The 17,785-nt window shown below is 43.4% G+C and overlaps 1 protein-coding gene across 4 annotated transcripts in view; it reads left to right on the top strand.

Annotated features, from left to right (window-relative positions):
* The first annotated feature begins 254 nt into the window (after nucleotides 1-254).
* ANKS1A (ankyrin repeat and sterile alpha motif domain containing 1A) overlaps nucleotides 255-17,785 on the top strand; it is a 198,160-nt gene continuing 180,629 nt past the window's right edge. For 3 of the 4 annotated variants that reach the window (XM_023212578.2, XM_023212580.2, XM_023212577.2), the window contains exon 1: nucleotides 261-583. In XM_023212578.2, coding sequence (XP_023068346.1) covers nucleotides 399-583 — 185 coding nt within the window. In that variant the 5' untranslated portion in view covers nucleotides 261-398. Of the gene's footprint in view, nucleotides 584-17,785 lie in introns of all 4 variants that reach the window. The other variant, XM_023212581.3, reaches the window with a different exon arrangement.

The raw sequence follows: 17,785 nt of genomic DNA, 5'->3' as shown, positions 1-17,785 counted from the left end.
GTATTTCCTGTCCCAGGAGCTCCCAAAACGTTTGGGGAAGGAGCGCACTTCGGGAGGCGCGTACAGGTGGGCCTGTTTGTCCCTTTCCACCTATATAATGGGGGCCTACAAGGCGCTGTCCCCATACCCCGAGAGGCCTGTCTCGGCACAGCAAAATCCACCTGCGCTGGTCCGCGGAGCCCCGCCCAGCTAGGTGAGCTAGGGGGCGGGACGCGGGGGCGCGGTGACGCGTGACGCCGGATCCCGGAAGTGACGCGCTCGTGGGGAAAAGGCAGGGAGGGGGGTGGTGTCCCCAGCCGGTTTGGGGGGTGCGTTGCCCGGAGACGGAAAGTTTGGGAGCCCGAGCAGGCTCGGCTGCAGCCCCGGGGAGGGGGGTCCAGTGGGTGGCGGCCCTGGGGATGGGGAAGGAGCAGGAGCTGCTGGAGGCGGCCCGCACCGGGCACCTCCCGGCGGTGGAGAAGCTGCTGTCCGGGAAGCGGCTCTCCTCTGGCTTTGGGGGCGGCGGCGGCGGCGGCGGCGGCTCTGGGGGCGGCGGCGGCGGCGGCCTCGGCTCTTCCAGCCACCCCCTCTCCAGTCTGCTCAGGTGGGTACGCGCCGGGGCTGGGCCCCTGCCTGCAGACCCCTTCTCCCCCACCCGTCTCTTGGGTCTCCAGAGAGATCGGGGGTCCTGAGACTCGGGCGGGTGGGCTTGTGGCGTGCCCGGGGCGAGGCAGGCGGCGCGCGGGTCAGGATACCGGAGGGCGCGCGAGTCCGAGTCCACGCTGCTCCGGGCTCGCCTGGTCTCCCGTTCTGAGCCGGCTGCGAAGAATGGTGGGAGTGCCCAGGTGGCAGCCTCCGCCGCATGGCACAGCCGGGCTTCACCCTCGCTCGCTACAGGATCCCAGCTGTCGTAGCTCACAAAAGCCAATTTGGAGCAAGTATGTATATCATATATATACATATGCTGTCCCTCACCTCCTGCAGAAACTCCCACGCCTTGTAGAATCTCGAGGCTCCTCTGGAGGAAATTCTATTGATTTTCTTCTCTTAGGAACTTGGAACCTTCCACCAGGCTACGCAGGACCTTACTCCCCCCCCCCCCCCCCCCCCCCGACGGAGACTTGTCCTATCACCCAGGCTGGAGTGCAGTGGCGCGATCTCGGCTTACTGCAACATCCACCTCCCGGGTTCAAGCGATTCTCCTGCGTCTGCCTCCCGAGTAGCTGGGATTACAGGCGCCCGCCACGACACCCGGCTAATTTTTGTATTTTAGTAGAGACGGGGTTTCACCATGTTGACCAGGCTGGTGTCGAGCTCTTGACCTCACGATCCGCCCGCCTCGGCCTCCCAAAGTGCTAGGATTACAGGCGTGAGCCACCGCGCCCGCCCCCTCGCTTTTGTTTGTATTAAAATTGCCTCTGGATTTATCATTTTCAAGATGTTCGTCTTTGAGCCTCTCTTGTGCTTGAAGTTCAAATTGTAGTTCCTTGTAGTGAACCTTATTGAATGAGTCTAAGTGGCATATGCAGGATTCATCCGGGGGCTTATTCATCTAGAACTAAAGGCAGAGAGACTTGTTTAGGAAACCGAGGAATGCTGTAAACTTTTCCAAGGTCTGTTGTTAAATGCTTCAATCTGGAGCTGTAAGGACCGAGGGGAAAAGATCAGTTTTGTGTGGCTTCGAAGGGGGATTGGAGGTGCTCTGTCAGTGTGAGTTAAATGTGTTGGTTCAGCAGCGCTTTCATGGCCTGATTTCTTTTTCCTTCCTTGTTCTTTTGAGGTTTTTAAGAAGTGGAAGTTCATTTAGAAATGGCTTCGTTAGCTTTTGTTCCCCATTACTTTATGTAACTTCAGTTTGAGTGAGCTTGGACCACAGAAGCCTAAGGCGCTAATAAATTGTTATTATTAGATATTAAGCACTGAGTACCAACCCAGGTCTTTACAGGAAGATTTTAAAAGCAATATAAGTAGGTACTTAAGATTTGTTGAAGAAATAAAAGTATCAATTGGAGGACAATAAATTTCTAAATAAATGGATAGTGGATGGTATCACTCACTGTAATTGCTAGCAGCTCAGAGAACAGAGACATCATTTAGGGATGGAGTGGAGGTCAAGGCTTCTAAAAGGAGAGAGACTTAAGCTGGTCTTGAAGGATGTGAGGATTTGGGTAGGTGAGTTATGGGCATGTTCCAGGTGGGTACCCCATGATCAGAGGCACAGAAATGAGAACGGAAACTTATTTGGTGCTCCTGAGGCAACAGAAGAACTTCCTGCCTGGGCTCTTGAGAGACTGGGCATAATAAAGGTAAATCATAATGGATGGGTATACATCCATATATCATGTTTATATTCTCAGTCCCTAGATCAGTGCCTGACAACTTACAGGTGTTCAATAAATGTACAGTGAATGCATGAATTGGGCTTTGGATCTTACCTGGATTTGCCACTCTGCAGTTCTGATGTCTGAAAGGTGACAAGACTGTACAGGTTTGGGGATGCCTCTGTCTTTAATGAGTTGATGACATAGCATTTGGAGATTTTCCAGAGATATCTTAACCCTCAGCATATCCTGCTAAAGTGAGAAGTTTCTTATATCTCCCACCTTCAAGTACAGGTCAAATTATTATTATTATTATTTTTTTTTTGGAGACGGAGACGGAGTCTCGCTTTGTTCACAGTCTGGACTATCTCAACTCACTGCAACTTCTGCCTTCCTGGGTTCAAGCGATTCTCCTGCTTCAACCTCCCAAGTAGCTGGGACTACAGGCACGCGCCACCACACCCAGCTAATTTTTGTATTTTTTGTAGAGGTGGAGTTTCACCATGTTAGCCAGGCTGATCTCAATTTCTTGACCTCGTGATCCGCCTGCCTCGGCCTCCCAAAATACTGGGATTACAGGCGTGAACCACCGTGCCCAGCCTCAGGTCAAGTTATTCTTGGTGCACTCACTCAGAGACTGTTGAAATTCTGCTGAGGATTTAACTGCCATGTAGTTAATATAGTTAAGCAATACTAGGAAACCTGTTGAGCACAGTGCTTCTACTTTGGGCCTCTTGCTGATGTGTCCTGTCTCTGCTGTAAAATGTGGGTGTTAACTCTCTGTTCCCCAGAGTTAGAGAGCTGGCTCCCCTTGACTTTCTTCTGTGTCTTTTGTAGAGAGGGTAAATGCCTAAGAGCTTCCCAACCTCTCATTCCTGTGACTCCTAGGGGCAGGGAGGATCTGGAGGCACTAGTTACACTAATTAGAGGTGACTCTGATTAAAGCTAGTGAAAGATTTCTGAGCAAATGAGACCATGCCTAGGTCAGTATGTCCTCCCTTTTTAGATTTGGGCATAGTAAAGGGTAGGTTACCTCTACCCCCAACCCTCTCTCCCCTAAAGACCCTGGATTATTTAATGAGAGCTGTGGAATCATAGCTTCAGATTTGGCCTTTGTATTAGCTGCCATATTCTACTCCTACTTGTACTGCCAACTGTAACTTGCCTTTGTCCAGGTGTTTGAGTAATGAAGTAAAGCTGGCAGGAATAGGAGCTTACAGTTGCAGTGGAATAATTGTTCCAAACCGCGTATGTGTTTGTGTATTCACCTGTTTATGTTCCCCCACCTCATATTCCACAAAGGCTTTGTGTTTATTCTTAAGCTACAAAATGCCCTCTTTTACCCATCCCTTTTCCTCTACACAGCTTGGGCTTAGGTTTTAACTTCTTAAAGCCCTTCCTGATGACCCTAATACACACAGATCTCTCAGGCTTCCACGTCTTTGGAGTACATCATCTGCGGTGTACTTTGCTTGCCTAGCTTTCACAGCTGATTGCTTTGGCCTGTCAGAATAATGTTTACATGTAGTAACCCTCACTGCTTGATACTACACCTGAGAACCAGAAAGTCAGCAAAGACTTTCTACTAGAAAAAAATGTTGTTATAAACTTTGTGTTCTTCCAGCTTTCCTTATTTACTGGATATTTATTCAGAGACAGTATAGCATTATATTTAAGACCACTTGTTCTTGTGTCAGACTTCCTGGATTCACATTCCACTGCCACCACTCACCAGCTGCTTGACATTATTCAGGTTAACCACTTTGATACTCAATTTCTGCATCTGTAAAATGGGGATAATACTATCTGCCTTATAGGTATCATCTTAGATAATGTGTGTAAGGGACTTACCATAATTCCTGGCATATTCTAACTCCTCAATCGTAGTCATCCTCAGTTCAGCACATACAGTTTTGCTGTGTTGCACCTGTTCTGTGCAAAGTACCATGCCAGACACATTATTTATTTTTATTTTTGTAGAGCTGAGGTCTCACTATGTTGCCTAGGCTAGTCTCGAACTCCTGGGCTCAAACTATCTTCCTGCCTCAGCCTCCCAAAGTGCTGGGATTACAGATGTGAGCCACAGTGCCCTGCCTGACACATTTTAAATGGTGTTTTTTCATGCTTGGGGATCTGTTTTCCAAGCATGGCAGATTAGAAAGAGTAAATAAGGGAGAGGAATCATTCATATACCCAATGTTTACCTATGATGTACTTTGTGCCAGGCCAAGTGATTGCTAGATGCGCTGCAAAATATGTCTGAGACCTGGGACATTGTAGGTGCTCTATCAGAATTAGGCCCTCTCTTCATACATTTTCTGTTCCCTTACAGAGTTTATAGTAGTATGATATGTCTGCGTCACAGGTCAACAAAAAGGAGACAGAGAAAGCATACAAATTTAGCATAATTTATCCTACCTTCTGGCTGTTTGAAGCTATTAACATAGGTGTATATAGCCCTATATACCTATGTAAGCCCCAAGCATCAGTTTACTTTATCTTTGTGCTATGATTTATGTTTATTATGACTGGTAACCATCAAATAAAGATTAAATTATGTTCAATATATCTTGTTAGTGAAAGAAGAAAAATACATAGTTTTCTATCCAAAATGGTTTAAATATAATTTTTGTTACTTAAAAGGATAAGCAATAGATTATCTAGAAAGCACAGTTATCCAAAATGTCTAGGCTTACAGAGGCTCTGGATTGCATGGATTATACTTTATATAATACTAACTCATTTTCTGATTGTTTAATGGATGCATGCCTTTGGTCTATACCTTGGGAGCCTGGGACAGGCATTCTATCAAACTTCTTTTTTTTTTTTTTTTTTTTTTTTTTTTTTTGAGACGGAGTCTTGCTCTGTCGCCCAGGCTGGAGTGTAGTGGCCGGATCTCAGCTCACTGCAAGCTCCGCCTCCGGGGTTTACGCCATTCTCCTGCCTCAGCCTCCCGAGTAAGCTGGGACTACAGGCGCCTGCCACCTCGCCCAGCTAGTTTTTTGTATTTTTTAGTAGAGACGGGGTTTCACCATGTTAGCCAGGATGATCTCGATCTCCTGACCTCGTGATCCGCCCGTCTCGGCCTCCCAAAGTGCTGGGATTACAGGCTTGAGCCACCGCGCCCGGCCCCAAACTTCTTAACTTACAGTATTTTTTAGCTCTGGGGACGTAGTAGGCACTCAAATTCTCATGTAACAAGAGAGTTTGCTATGTTTAGAGTTATAGTGAAACACTGATTTTCAAAAAGGAAACTCCTGTATAAGAATATAGTAAGATTTGGTTAAAAGTAAATTATATCAACTAAAAGGCCAAAAATGTTAAAACCAATCATGGCAGGGCACAGTGGCTTGCCTCTGTAATCCCAACACTTTGGGAGGCTGAGGCAAGTGGATCACTTGAGCCCAGGAGTTTGAAACCAGCCTGGGCAACGTGCTGAAACCTGATCTCTACAAAAAATACAAACATTAGCCAGGCGTGATGGTGTGCACCTGTAGTCCCAGCTACTCGGGAGGCTGATGTGAGAGAATTGCTTGAATCTGGGAGGTTGAGGCTGCAGTGAGCCAAGATTGTTCCACTGCATTCCAGCCTGGGTGACAGAGCCAGACCACATGCCCCCACCACCACCCCCTGCAAAAAAAAAGAAAAAAGAAAACCAGTCACAATAGCTTCAAACTGTAAATTGAATTATGAACTAAATACTGATGTATATGAATGGAAGAGTAAAGTGAAATGTACTTCTTAGGGTTCAGAAGCACAGAGAAACTAAACCAAAGATCACAGTTGAGGAGATTATGTCATGGTTTAGGAATATTTTATGCTTAATTTCTCAAGCATGAGAAGGGTGAATAAGAAAAGAGGAAACCAAGGAGACTTGCTGGAGAATCTGAAAATTTATAGATAGTAGCAGTGAATGTGGCTGTAAACTAATTTTTATGCTGCCATTTTGTTGGGGGAAAAAAAGAAAAAGAAAAAAGAAAACTATTCCAAAAACATGTATGAATTTCCCAAGATGTGAAAATGTTCTGAAATAAGGAATGAAGCATGAAAAATTTTGAAAAATGGATCTCATTTGGAGGATAATAATAGATTCTCCCAAATGTCGGAATATATGACAAGTAATTCATTGTTTTAAAGAAAGCTTCCTAATACTTATTTAAGGACTTTGGTTTTTGTTTTTTTAATTAAAAAAATTTCTGAGACAGGAGTCTTGCTGATATTGTCCAGGCTGACCTTAAACTCTTGGGCTCAATTGATCCTCCTGCCTCATCCTCCTAAGCTACTGGGACTGCAGGCACCTGCCACCATGCCAGACTAGAGTTCTTCCTCTTGTTATTGTTATTATTTTTTAAACAGTGATTAGCATAACCATTCTATTGAAATGGTCCTTTATTCATTCCCAGAATGGATCTGAAGCTTGGAGATTATAATGGCATGACAGCCTTTTCTCATGCTGACCTTTTTACTTTTGCCCACTACTGTGTCAGATTTCTTTCGAAAGTGCCTATTTTGAGCAAAATGATTTTAACATCTTAAGGAAGAGGGCAACACTGACCATGTAAGGATTGTAGAATGGAAGGGCCTGGAAACAGATCTTGTGGATTTGTATAAGTTCCTGCTCTTCTAAGAGAATGCAAAAACAAGATAAAATGCAACTATCCACTAGCATAACAGTTTTCCGGGTCTTCCACTAAACTATCATAATTAATTAAAAATCGTTTTTCAAGAATGTCTTTTTTTTTCTTTTCTTTCTTTTTTTTTGAAACGGAGTCTCTCTCTGTCGCCCAGGCTGGAGTGCAATGGCGCGATCTCGGCTCATTGCAACCTCCACCTCCCAGGTTCAAGGGATTCTCCTGTCTCAGCCTCCTGAGTAGCTGGGATTACAGGCGCATGCTGCCACCCCTGGCTAAATTTTTGTATTTTAGTAGGGACGGGATTTCACCGTTTTGCCCAGGCTGGTCTCGAACTCCTGAGCTCAGGCAATCTACCCTCCTCGGCCTCCCAAAGTGCTAGGATTACAGGCGTTAACCACCGCGCCGGGCCTTTTTTTGTTTTGTTTTGTTTTGTTTTTTCCTGAGACAGTGTCTCACTCCTTCATCCAGACTGGAGTACAGTGGTGCAATCTCAGCTCACTGCAACCTCTGCCTCCCAGGTTCAAGCAATTCTTGTGCCTCAGCCTCCTGAGTAGCTGTGATTACAGGCGTGCACCACTGCACCTGGCTAATATTTGTATTTTAGTAGAGACAGGGTTTCACTATGTTGGCCAGGCTAGTCTCGAGCTCCTGACCTCAAGTGATCCGCCTGCCTCGGCCTCCCAAAGTGCTGGAATTACTACAGGTGTGAACCCCCACGCCTGGCCAAGAATGTCTTAAAATACTCTCTTTAAGTGTGATTTTGTTCGGATGGCAGCCCTGTTCCTGCATTTTGGAATTGCTGTACTTACATTTTTGCTTTCTCTAAAGCAGAGTGTGGTTCCCCTGTTGAAAAACAAAGGAAACAAAAAAAGGTAACATGCCTAGAAATGACTTCTGTGGTAGTTACTTTCTATGTAAAAATCTAGAAGGTGCCTAATCTTTTTTTTTTTTTGAGGCGGTGTCTCGCTCTGTCGCCCGGACTGGAGTGCAGTGGCCGGATCTCGGCTCACTGCAAGCTCCGCCTTCCGGGTTTACGCCATTCTCCTGCCTCAGCCTCCGGAGTAGCTGGGACTACAGGCGCCCGCCACCTCGCCCAGCTAGTTTTTGTATTTTTAGTAGAGATGGGGTTTCACCATGTTAGCCAGGATGGTCTCGATCTCCTGACCTCGTGATCCGCCCGTCTCGGCCTCCCAAAGTGCTGGGATTACAGGCTTGAGCCACCGCGCCCGGCCCTAATCTTAAACTGAATAAGGCATTTACTTAGAATTAAAGATAATTTTCCCAGCCTGGGCAACATGGCAAGACCTGGTTTCTACAAAAAATAAAAAAATTAGGTCAGGCGCAGTGGCTCACACCTGTAATCCCAGCACTTTGGGAGCCTGAGGCAGGTGGATCACCTGAGGTCAGGAGTTTGAGACCAGCCTGGCCAATATGGTAAAACCCTGTCTCTATTAAAAATACAAGATTAGCTACATGTGGTGGCCTGCGTCTGTAATCACATCTACTTGGGAGGCTGAGGCAGGAGAATTGTTTGAACCTGGGAGGCGGAGGTTGCAGTGAGCTGAAATCGTGCCACTGCACTCCAGCCTGGGCAAAAAAGAGCAAAACTCCATCTCAAAAAAAAAAAAAATGAAAATAAAAAATTAGCTGAGTGTGATGGCATGCACCTGTGGTCCCAGCTACTCAGGAAGCAGACACACAGAGGTGGGAGCATTGCTAGAGCCCAGAAGGTGGAAGGTTGAGGCTGCCATGAAAAGAAAATTTACTACAAAGTTTAAGATTTAAAGTCAGTGGTCTCCCTTTTTCGCATCCTCCAACTGAAGTTCAGTTTTTACTCTCTTAGTTGCAAAAATTAGAGACAGGAAACAATGAAACAAGCTTGTGATCTGAAGAATTTGACTTGTATCTAGTAGCTTCAGCATGTTCAAGGGTCATAGGAGGTTATGGTCCTAGTGAAAGTTGGATTCTTGGCCAGAAAAATCCCTTCAAGAGGTTCTTTTTCCCACATTGGATTGTTCACCCCAAACAGCTGTGAATTTTGGTTTGCAGAAAGGAAGTCCAGGCTATTTCTGCCCTAGTCTTTCGTAGGGAAAGTAAATTACTGGGTTTTGTAGCCCAGAAACACTAAGGAAACCCCAGAAGTAGACAGTAGAGAGTTTGTTCTTAGAAAAATCAGGCTCTCCTGTGGGTAGGAACTTGGTCTCTTTTTTGGAGAGCTCTCAGAAAATATTTCCCACACTGATTTCCAAAGGATTATTGGGAGATTTTCTGTGGTAGAGAAAATTATATCGTATAATATGTTACATTCATAGAACATCTTCACATAACTTTGGTGTGGTTAGAGTTAATGGTAGTAATACTAGAAATTATATGGTATGGCTTCATATTTATCCTTTCTCAGTAATTTGTAGATCAAGTTTGTTTAGTTTACAAATCAAAAAAGTCAGTTGTCTTTAAAACAAGTCAGTTGTCTCTGCTTTGAAACAAGATAGTTGTATCTGTTTGTGCTATTATTACCACTGATCCAGGAAGCAGAACTGCCTCCTGGCTTGCTTAAGTGGTGAGGACATACTATGGCGGCTAAGGATCAGGCTCTGACCCAACTCTGCCTTGTGACTTAGGCAAATTAAGTCACTTTTCTGAGCCTCTGTGTCTTCATGTGTATAATGGGCCTGGGATGGTACCTATCTTCTAAAGCAGCATTAAATAAGCTAAAGGATGTAAGGCATCTAATCTCTGGCACATGGCAAGAACTTGGTAAACCTCGGCTGCTAGAATCATCTGATGGGAGCCAGATGCTTTCCACCCTTGATGAATCAGAGTGAGGACCCTGTTAAGGACTTATCTTTTATTGATGTTGCCATTTTAACATTTATAATAATTCATAGCAGAAGCTCCCAACCTTTTAAACTGTGAAGAGTACTATTTTTAAAAGCCTGAAAATTGGCAGTGGTGGCAAAGTTACAAAGCAATCCAGGTCCACAATCCTTTGTTTGAAACCTTGGGGCCAGATATGTTTTCAGGGTGCTGACTCAATATTGTATATTGAGTCTCTAGTGGGATTGTGGCAGCACCCTGGAAACGTTATATTTCTACAGCAAAGCCTGTAAATATTCACTAAATAGGATAAATATGGAGCAGCTTCATATCAGTGTAGGTCAGGTTTTGCAGTTAAATGAATTTGCTGCTAACTTATGAAAATATATTTTCAGAGCTTTTTGGATTTCTGAATTGTTGATAGGGGGACTGTAAACCTCTGCCTTTATGGTAGAAAAATTGCAAGACAAATGCACAAAGAAGAAAATAAAATCAGTTATAATTCTACTTCCTACAGAAATTAATTTGAAATTTTGGTGTACATTCTTGTTTTTTTTTCTGTGCAAACTTTTTTTTTTTTAACAGAAATGACATTATTTTGTACATACTTTGTCTCACGTTTTCACTAACTATATTGTGAAACCACTTTGCTATATTTTCTCTCCTCCTCAACCTCGTTTTAAATGGATGTGATATCCGTGGTGTGTATGAATTGTAATTAATTTAACCCCTTTCCTGACATGGAACATGAGTTTGTTTTTCGTTTTCTGCTATTAGAACAGCTCTGTGATGAACACACATGTGGATAAGTTAGTGTGTACATTCTGCTTATAACATTTGATATATTCAGTAGAATGGTAGATGTAGTTTCAATATTCAGCCGTTGCAGAAATCAACAGCTGAATATTCAAATTACACCTCAAAATCAACAACAAGAAACATACATATTGTTGAATTTGAGGACTCATAATAATTCTGAGGCCCCTTACATCTCCTGGGTCCTTCTGACTGGGAAGTAATGTACTGATTTATGGTTGCTAAATACTACTTATATTCAGAAAGTAAACTTTGTGCAAGCCCAGGACTTTTAATGGTTAACTTAGGGCTTTACTGGTTCTTTTTCAGAGACCAAATGTTTAGAAGAGGGCCATTAATAATACAAATGCATACAGCAATATGCTCCAGGCAGAATAAAATAAAAACAGCTTTATGGCCTGGCATGGTGGCTAACACCTATAATCCCAGCACTTTGGGAGGTTGAGGCCGGAGGATCACTTGAGCCCAGGAGTTTGAGAGCAGCCTGGGCAACATAGTGAGACCCAGTTTCTATTTAAAAAAAAAAAGAAGTAATTAGAAAAAAAGCTTTGTTATTTTGTAAAGTAGAGATGAGGTCTTGCTATGTTGCCCAGTCTGGTTTGCAAATGTATTTTTTCTTTTAAATTATAATTGAGACCTATTTACAAAAAGACTAAGGGCCAGAAAAGATTACAAAACAGATCAGTTCAGGGCTGTTTACCTGAGTGTCTAAAAGGTTCTCAGACTTTCTGATGTGGTTTTTAGATCTTTAACTCTTAGCTGTGCCTAGGGAGGAGCCGCAGTCCTGGCTTTGCTCATAACTATCCACATCATGCTCACCACTCTTCCTCTGATCCAGCCTGATGGAGTCTGTGCATTGACTTTTGTCCTCAGTGGGGCCAGCCGCCTGCTTCTTGCTTCTTCAGGTTGCCCTGCAGCCATGATCAAACTTCAAGGCAAAATCCAGCCCATACTGTAGTATTTGAAGTCAGTAACTCAGTAGCTCAGAGGTATTGCTACCGGCAGTGTTGTGGGGGGGTGGGTGTGTGTGTATTTGGGATGGGTGGGATGGTTTCACTTCTTGAGCACTTAATACTTTGCTCTGTCTGTGCCAAGGACTTTACGTACATGTATTTACTCAGTTTATCTTCACAACATGCCTGCAAGACAATTGTTGTTATTTCCATTTTACACATGAAGAAGCAAAAGTTAAGAGAGAGGTTAAAGTGACTAACCCAGGGCCACACAGAGGAGTGCAGAGCCTGGCATCTCTGTGATTCCAAAACTTTTGCTTATGAAGCACTGCATTTGGCCACTTGGAGAATCAGTCTCTTTGGATGAGACTTAAGCCACCACTTACTATGTGCTTAGATAAAATTTTACTGGAAGATTAATTAGGGATTTATTTAAGTTTAATGGTTGCTTTTATACCACTTACTTCATGCTATACCCTTCTAAGCACTTCACAAATATTAACTCTATTTTGTCTTCATAACAACTCTTTTGTTTTTTTAATAAGAAAAATAGAGATGAGATCTCAACTGTGTTGTCCAGGTTGGTCTCAAATTCTGGAGCTCAAGCGATCCTCCTGCTTCAGCCTCCTGAAGTGTTAGAATTGCAAGCATGAGCCACCGCACCCGGCCATAACAACTGTTTGAGGAAGGCACTGGTAGTATTGCCATTTTACTGATGAGGAAACTGAAGCACAAAGAGACGAAGTAGCTTGCCAAGGTGCAGTAAGCTAGTAAAAGTTAGACCTTAGTTTTGAACCCAGTCAGACAGGCCCCAGAGTCTTTGCTCTTGGTTATTATGCAACTGGGACTTCTTCCTTTTACCCAAGAATGTAACACAAAGTCCTCTGGGAAGACTTTGACTACATAAAGTGAGGTAGGCTCTTTTTTTTTTTTAATTGGCAAATTCCCTGGAATACAGGAAAGTTAGATAAGGAGAATGCCTTTACGTCTATGCCACATAATATATTAGTTTAGATAATGTGGGGGACTTCCCTGCAGCTCCCATATTGCTTTTTCAGACTTCTAGAAAATTCTCATCTCATGTAGGTGCATGTGTTCATGAATTTTACCTGTGAGAAAATTTAAGTGGTCCCCATGCCCCCCACAACCAGTTCAAAATGATAAAAATTACTTTTGGACCCATGAGCTACATAAACTGCCAGATGGACTACCAGGGCCAAAGTTTGTACAAGGGAAGTGAATCTAAACAATTGGCAAGAAACCAAAAGCCTGTGTATTTGAAGTTATTTCCAACTCTGCTTGTTTTTTTAAACAATTCCCTCCCTCATTAGTGATTCACAGCCAAAACTTGCATTCTCAAATAATAATTAGTTTGCCCATAAAATGATTTTCAGACAGTATTATCTGGCTGGTTCAAATGATTATGGATGCTATCTTGAAGCCTGGGATTATGGGATGGGAAATATTACTTTCCATAATCCTTGGTACTTTTATCTTCACAATCCTTCAATACAGGTATTAGTGCCCATTTTACTGATGATTTTATAGTGGTTAAATGACTGGCCTAAAACTGAGATGAGGTGGTTTTTTTGTGGGTGGTTGTTTGTTTTCTGAGATGGAGTCTCACTCTGTCACTCAGGCTGGAATAATGATGCAATCACAGGTTATTGTAACTTCAGCCTCCTGGGCTCAAGCAATCCTCCCACCTTGGTCTCCTAAGTAGCTGGGACTACAGGCTCATGATATCATGCCCAGTTAATTTTTGTATTTTTTGTAGAGACGGAGTCTTGCCATGTTTCCCAGGCTGGTCTCAAATTCCTGGGCTTAAGAGATCTGCCCACCTTGGGCTCCCAAAGTGTTGGGATTACAGGCAGGTGCCAACATGCCCGGACAGGACTGAGGTGTTCTGTTTGCAAGGCCTTTAAGGGTCCTATTTTATGTGGAATCATGGCTACCAAAAAGATGTCTGCGTCCCCAGTGGTGGAAGTATAAGGAAAAGGTAGTATTCTAGCTAAGTAGCTCTGAAAATACCTATGGGTCCTGTATACCTAACAGTAATGGAATAGGCCTATTACTTTTTACCTACAAATGAAAATACTTTAGATATTGAAATTGGCAGAGATTCCACATTTGTTACTTTTTAATCTATCGCTATCTCCATAATTGTGTGTTTAAGACTCAGCTGGAGAATAGTTTTCTTGCTAGTCACTCATCAGCAGTCTCTCTTGCCATCTTTAGCAGACCCAGAGCAGAGTTTCAAAAGACTTTTCAAGTAAATGGATCCAGGGCTTAATGCTTCATGTTAAGGTTTAAGTTTTTCTTTTTTATTTCTTTTTGAGACAGAGTTTTGCTCTTGTTGCCCAGGCTGGAGTGCAATGCATGATCTCGGCTCTCCGCAACCTCCACCTCCCGGGTTTAAGCGATTCTCCTGCCTCAGCCTCCTGAGTAGCTGGGTTTACAGGCATGCACCACCATTCTCGGCTAATTTTGTATTTTTAGTAGAAATGGGGTTTCTCTGTGTGGGTCAGGCTGGTTTGGAACTCCCGACTGCAGATGATCCGCCCCCCTCGGCCTCCCAGACTGCTGGGATTACAGGCATGAGCCACCGCACTTGGCCTAAGTTTTTCTTTTTAAAAGAAGGAGTATATAAAAAATCAGGTCCAGTGCTTTTACTAGTTATGTTTTGTCAACCAAATTGATAGAGCTGTCTTTTTAAAAGATGTCTTTTCCAGGGTGGGGACTGTGGCTGTAACCCCAGCTACTTGGGAGGGTGAGGCAGGAGAACTGCTTGAACCCGGGAGGCAGAGGTTGCAGTGAGCCAAGATCACGCCATTATACTCCAGCCCCGGCGACAGAGCAAGACTCTGTCTCAAAAAAACAAACAACAAAAAAGATGCCTTTTCCTTATCCATTGTGATGTTAGACTTGACTTGTGATTGTCTTCAGTTACCATCATTTCCAGTTACCTTTCTCTTCAACATATGCTCTTTTGTAAAATTTGTAGTTCATTTACAAAGAAAACTGATGAAAATAGCAGTCCAGGTACCCTAGCGTCTTCTCATTCAATTGGCAGATATTTATGAAGACCTGATTTTTTGGGTGAAATTTCACAGTCACTTAAAAATATCTGTGTTTGCTGAGAGGAATGTATTTACCAAATTGTAAGTTTGGTATAATGCTACTAGTACTAGCAGAATGATATAGTAGAAGCTAAATCCAAGATTTTTTGGATATATGTGTGGGGTGTTCCCACTGTAATCCATAAAACTCATTTCCTATAACTTCTGTCTTCAGTGTTTTTTATCCTCATATTGGTACTTTCAAATTGGCTTGTGGTGGGGTTTGATTGTCATTCTACTGCACCAGTTTGCCCATAAACCTCTCTCTCTTTAACAGGCAAGTCATCATCATGCAGAAAAAAACTTTTTTTTTTTTTTTTCCAAGAGAGGATCTTGCTCTGTTGCCCAGGCTGAAGTACAGTGGTGGAATTGTAGCTCAAGCTATCTTCCAACCTCACTCAGTCTTTTGAGTAGTAGGACTACAGGCATGCACCACCAAGTTTGCCTAATTTTTTTTTTTTTTTTTAATTGAGACGGAGTCTCATTCTGTTGCCAGGCTGGACTGCAGTGGCGTGATCTCGGCTCACAGGGGCCTCCACATACTGGATTCAAGCGATCCCCCTGCCTCAGCCTCCCGAGTAGCTGGGACTACAGGCATGCACCATCATGCCTGGATAATTTTTTTTTTTTTTGTATTTTAGTAGAGACGGGGTTTCACCATGTTGGCCAGGATGGTCTCGATCTCCTGACCTCATGAGCCACCTGCCTCGGCCTCCCGAAGTGCTGTGATTACAGTCATGAGCCACCGTGCCCAGCCCGTCTGCCTAATTTTAAAATTTTTTATAGAGATGGCGTCTTGCTTTGTTGCCTAGGCTGGAATGCAATGGCACAATCATAGCTCACGGTAGCCTTGAACTATTGGCCTCAAGCAGTCTTCCTGCCTTGGCCTCCCAAGGTGCTGGGATTACAGCACTGGCTGAAAAACATTTTCTGATGGATTGAATCAGCTGTGAGTTTGGGCCACAAATCTGGGTCTTTTAAAAAAATGTGAATACAGTCGTCCCTCAGTCTCCATGAGGGGATTGATTCTAGGACCCCTCGAAGATATCAAAATTCCAACTCAAGTCTCTTATATAAGATGGCATAGTATTTGTGTATAACCTGTGCTTATTCTTTCGTATACTTTAAATCATCTCCAGTTTAATTATGATCCCTAAATACAGTGTAAATGCTATGTAAGTAGTTATTAAAATGTATTTTTTAGGGAATAATGAGACAAAAAGCCTGTACATGTTTAATACAGATGCAGCCATCCATTTTTTTCCCGGATATTTTTTATCCATGGTTGGTTGAATTCACAGATCTAGAACCCATCGATATCGAGGGCTAACTGTATTATGTAATAACTAATAACCACTAGGATTGCCTTTCCTATAATTTAAAAAATTGTGGGCTGGGCATGGTGGCTCACGCCTGTAATCCCAGCACTTTGGGAGGCTGAGGCAGGTGGATCACAAGGTCAAGAGATTGAGACCATCCTGGCCAACATGGCGAAACCCTGTCTCTACTAAAAATAAAAAAATTAGCTGGGTGTGGTGGTGCGTGCCTGTAGTCCCAGCTACTTGGGAGGCTGAGGTGGTAGAATTGCTTGAACCTGGAAGGCACAGGTTACAGTGAGCAGATATCTCACCACTGCATTCCAGCCTGGCGACAGAGCGAGACTCCATCTCAAAAAAAAAAATATATATATATATATATGTAAAATATGTTTTGCACTTCGTGTTGCTCAAGGTAACACCTGATTCTGATTTTCTTTTCCTTTCTTTTCTTTTCTTTTTTATCTTTTTTTTTCTTTTGGCAGAGTCTTGCTCTGTCACCAGGCTGGATTGGAGTGGCATGAGCTCAGCTCACTGCAACCTGCACTTCTCAGGTTCAAGCAATTCTTTTGCCTCAACCTCCTGAGTAGCTGGGATTACAGGTGTGTGCCACCACGCTCGGCTAATTTTTGTACTTTTAGTAGAGACAGGGTTTCTCCATGTTGGCCAGGCTGGTCTTGAACTCCTACCCTCAAGTGATCTGCCCGTCTCAGCCTCCCAAAGTTCTGGGATTATAGGCATGAGCCACTGTGCCTGGCCAACATCTGATTTTCTATTGATGATGACTTAATGAGGTTATTGGAGTCATCACATAATGAATCTGGCTGGCATTAGGTTTCCTCATTACCAGGAACTGGGCCTTGTGAGATTTTGACACTTACCACATCATGCTCACCACTCTTCCTCTGATCCAACCTGATGGAGTCTGGCATTGACTTTTGTCTTCAGTGGGGCCAGCTGTCTGATTCTTGCTTCTTCAGGTTGCCCTGCAGCCATGATCAAACTTCAATGCAAAATCCAGCCCATACTGTAGTATTTGAAGTCAGTAACTCAGTAGCTCAGAGGTATTGCTACCGGCAGTGTTGTGGGGGGGTGGGTGTGTGTGTATTTGGGATGGGTGGGATGGTTTCACTTCTTGAGCACTTAATACTTTGCTCTGTCTGTGCCAAGGACTTTATGTACATGTATTTGCTCAGTTTACGTTTACAACCTGCCTGCAAGATAATTACTGTTATTTCCATTTTATAGATGAAGAAGCAAAAGTTAAGAGAGAGCTTAACTGACTGCTTTTTGTCATTGTTTTGCTTGTGAATAACATTGTTTTCACCTCTTTGATTGGTCTTTGGTTTCGTGTGGCCGTCAGGGTTTGAGTAGAGTAAAATCTTGTCTCTCCGTCTTTCATTGATTTTTATTTTAGCCTTCAGTTTGATGTGTAAATACCTGAACGAAATCCTTAAGTTTGAGTTAAGCCTTAAGTCTGTTCTTGTTAATAGGATTTTAGCTTGGTTAAGGTCTGTCTGGATCCCTGGGGTCTGGAAAGTATCCGTTTCTCTTAGTTTTATCCTCTAGTCTCTCTGTGCTTCAACTCTGAAGGGAAGAGGACATGGCTAGACAGAAAAAAAGGGTACGCAGGAAAGATTGTCTCCAGGAACTTTTCTCTCTCAGAGTGCACATTGGCTCTGGGGAAGGGCATGAGTGAGCAGTGCCCCTCGGGGATCTTCCACCTAATCCCACCTCAACCACCGTCTAGCTGTATGTTCTTGGGAATATTTTACTCTTCCTATAGCTCAGTTTTCTTTTCTTTTTTTTTTTTTTTTTTTTTTTTTTTTT

This window comes from Piliocolobus tephrosceles, chromosome 5 (assembly GCF_002776525.5).
Source record: "Piliocolobus tephrosceles isolate RC106 chromosome 5, ASM277652v3, whole genome shotgun sequence".
NCBI classification, from domain to species: Eukaryota; Metazoa; Chordata; class Mammalia; order Primates; family Cercopithecidae; genus Piliocolobus; species Piliocolobus tephrosceles.
Note: the sequence above shows the minus strand (reverse complement) of the source record. Positions and strands in the feature narration are given on the sequence as shown.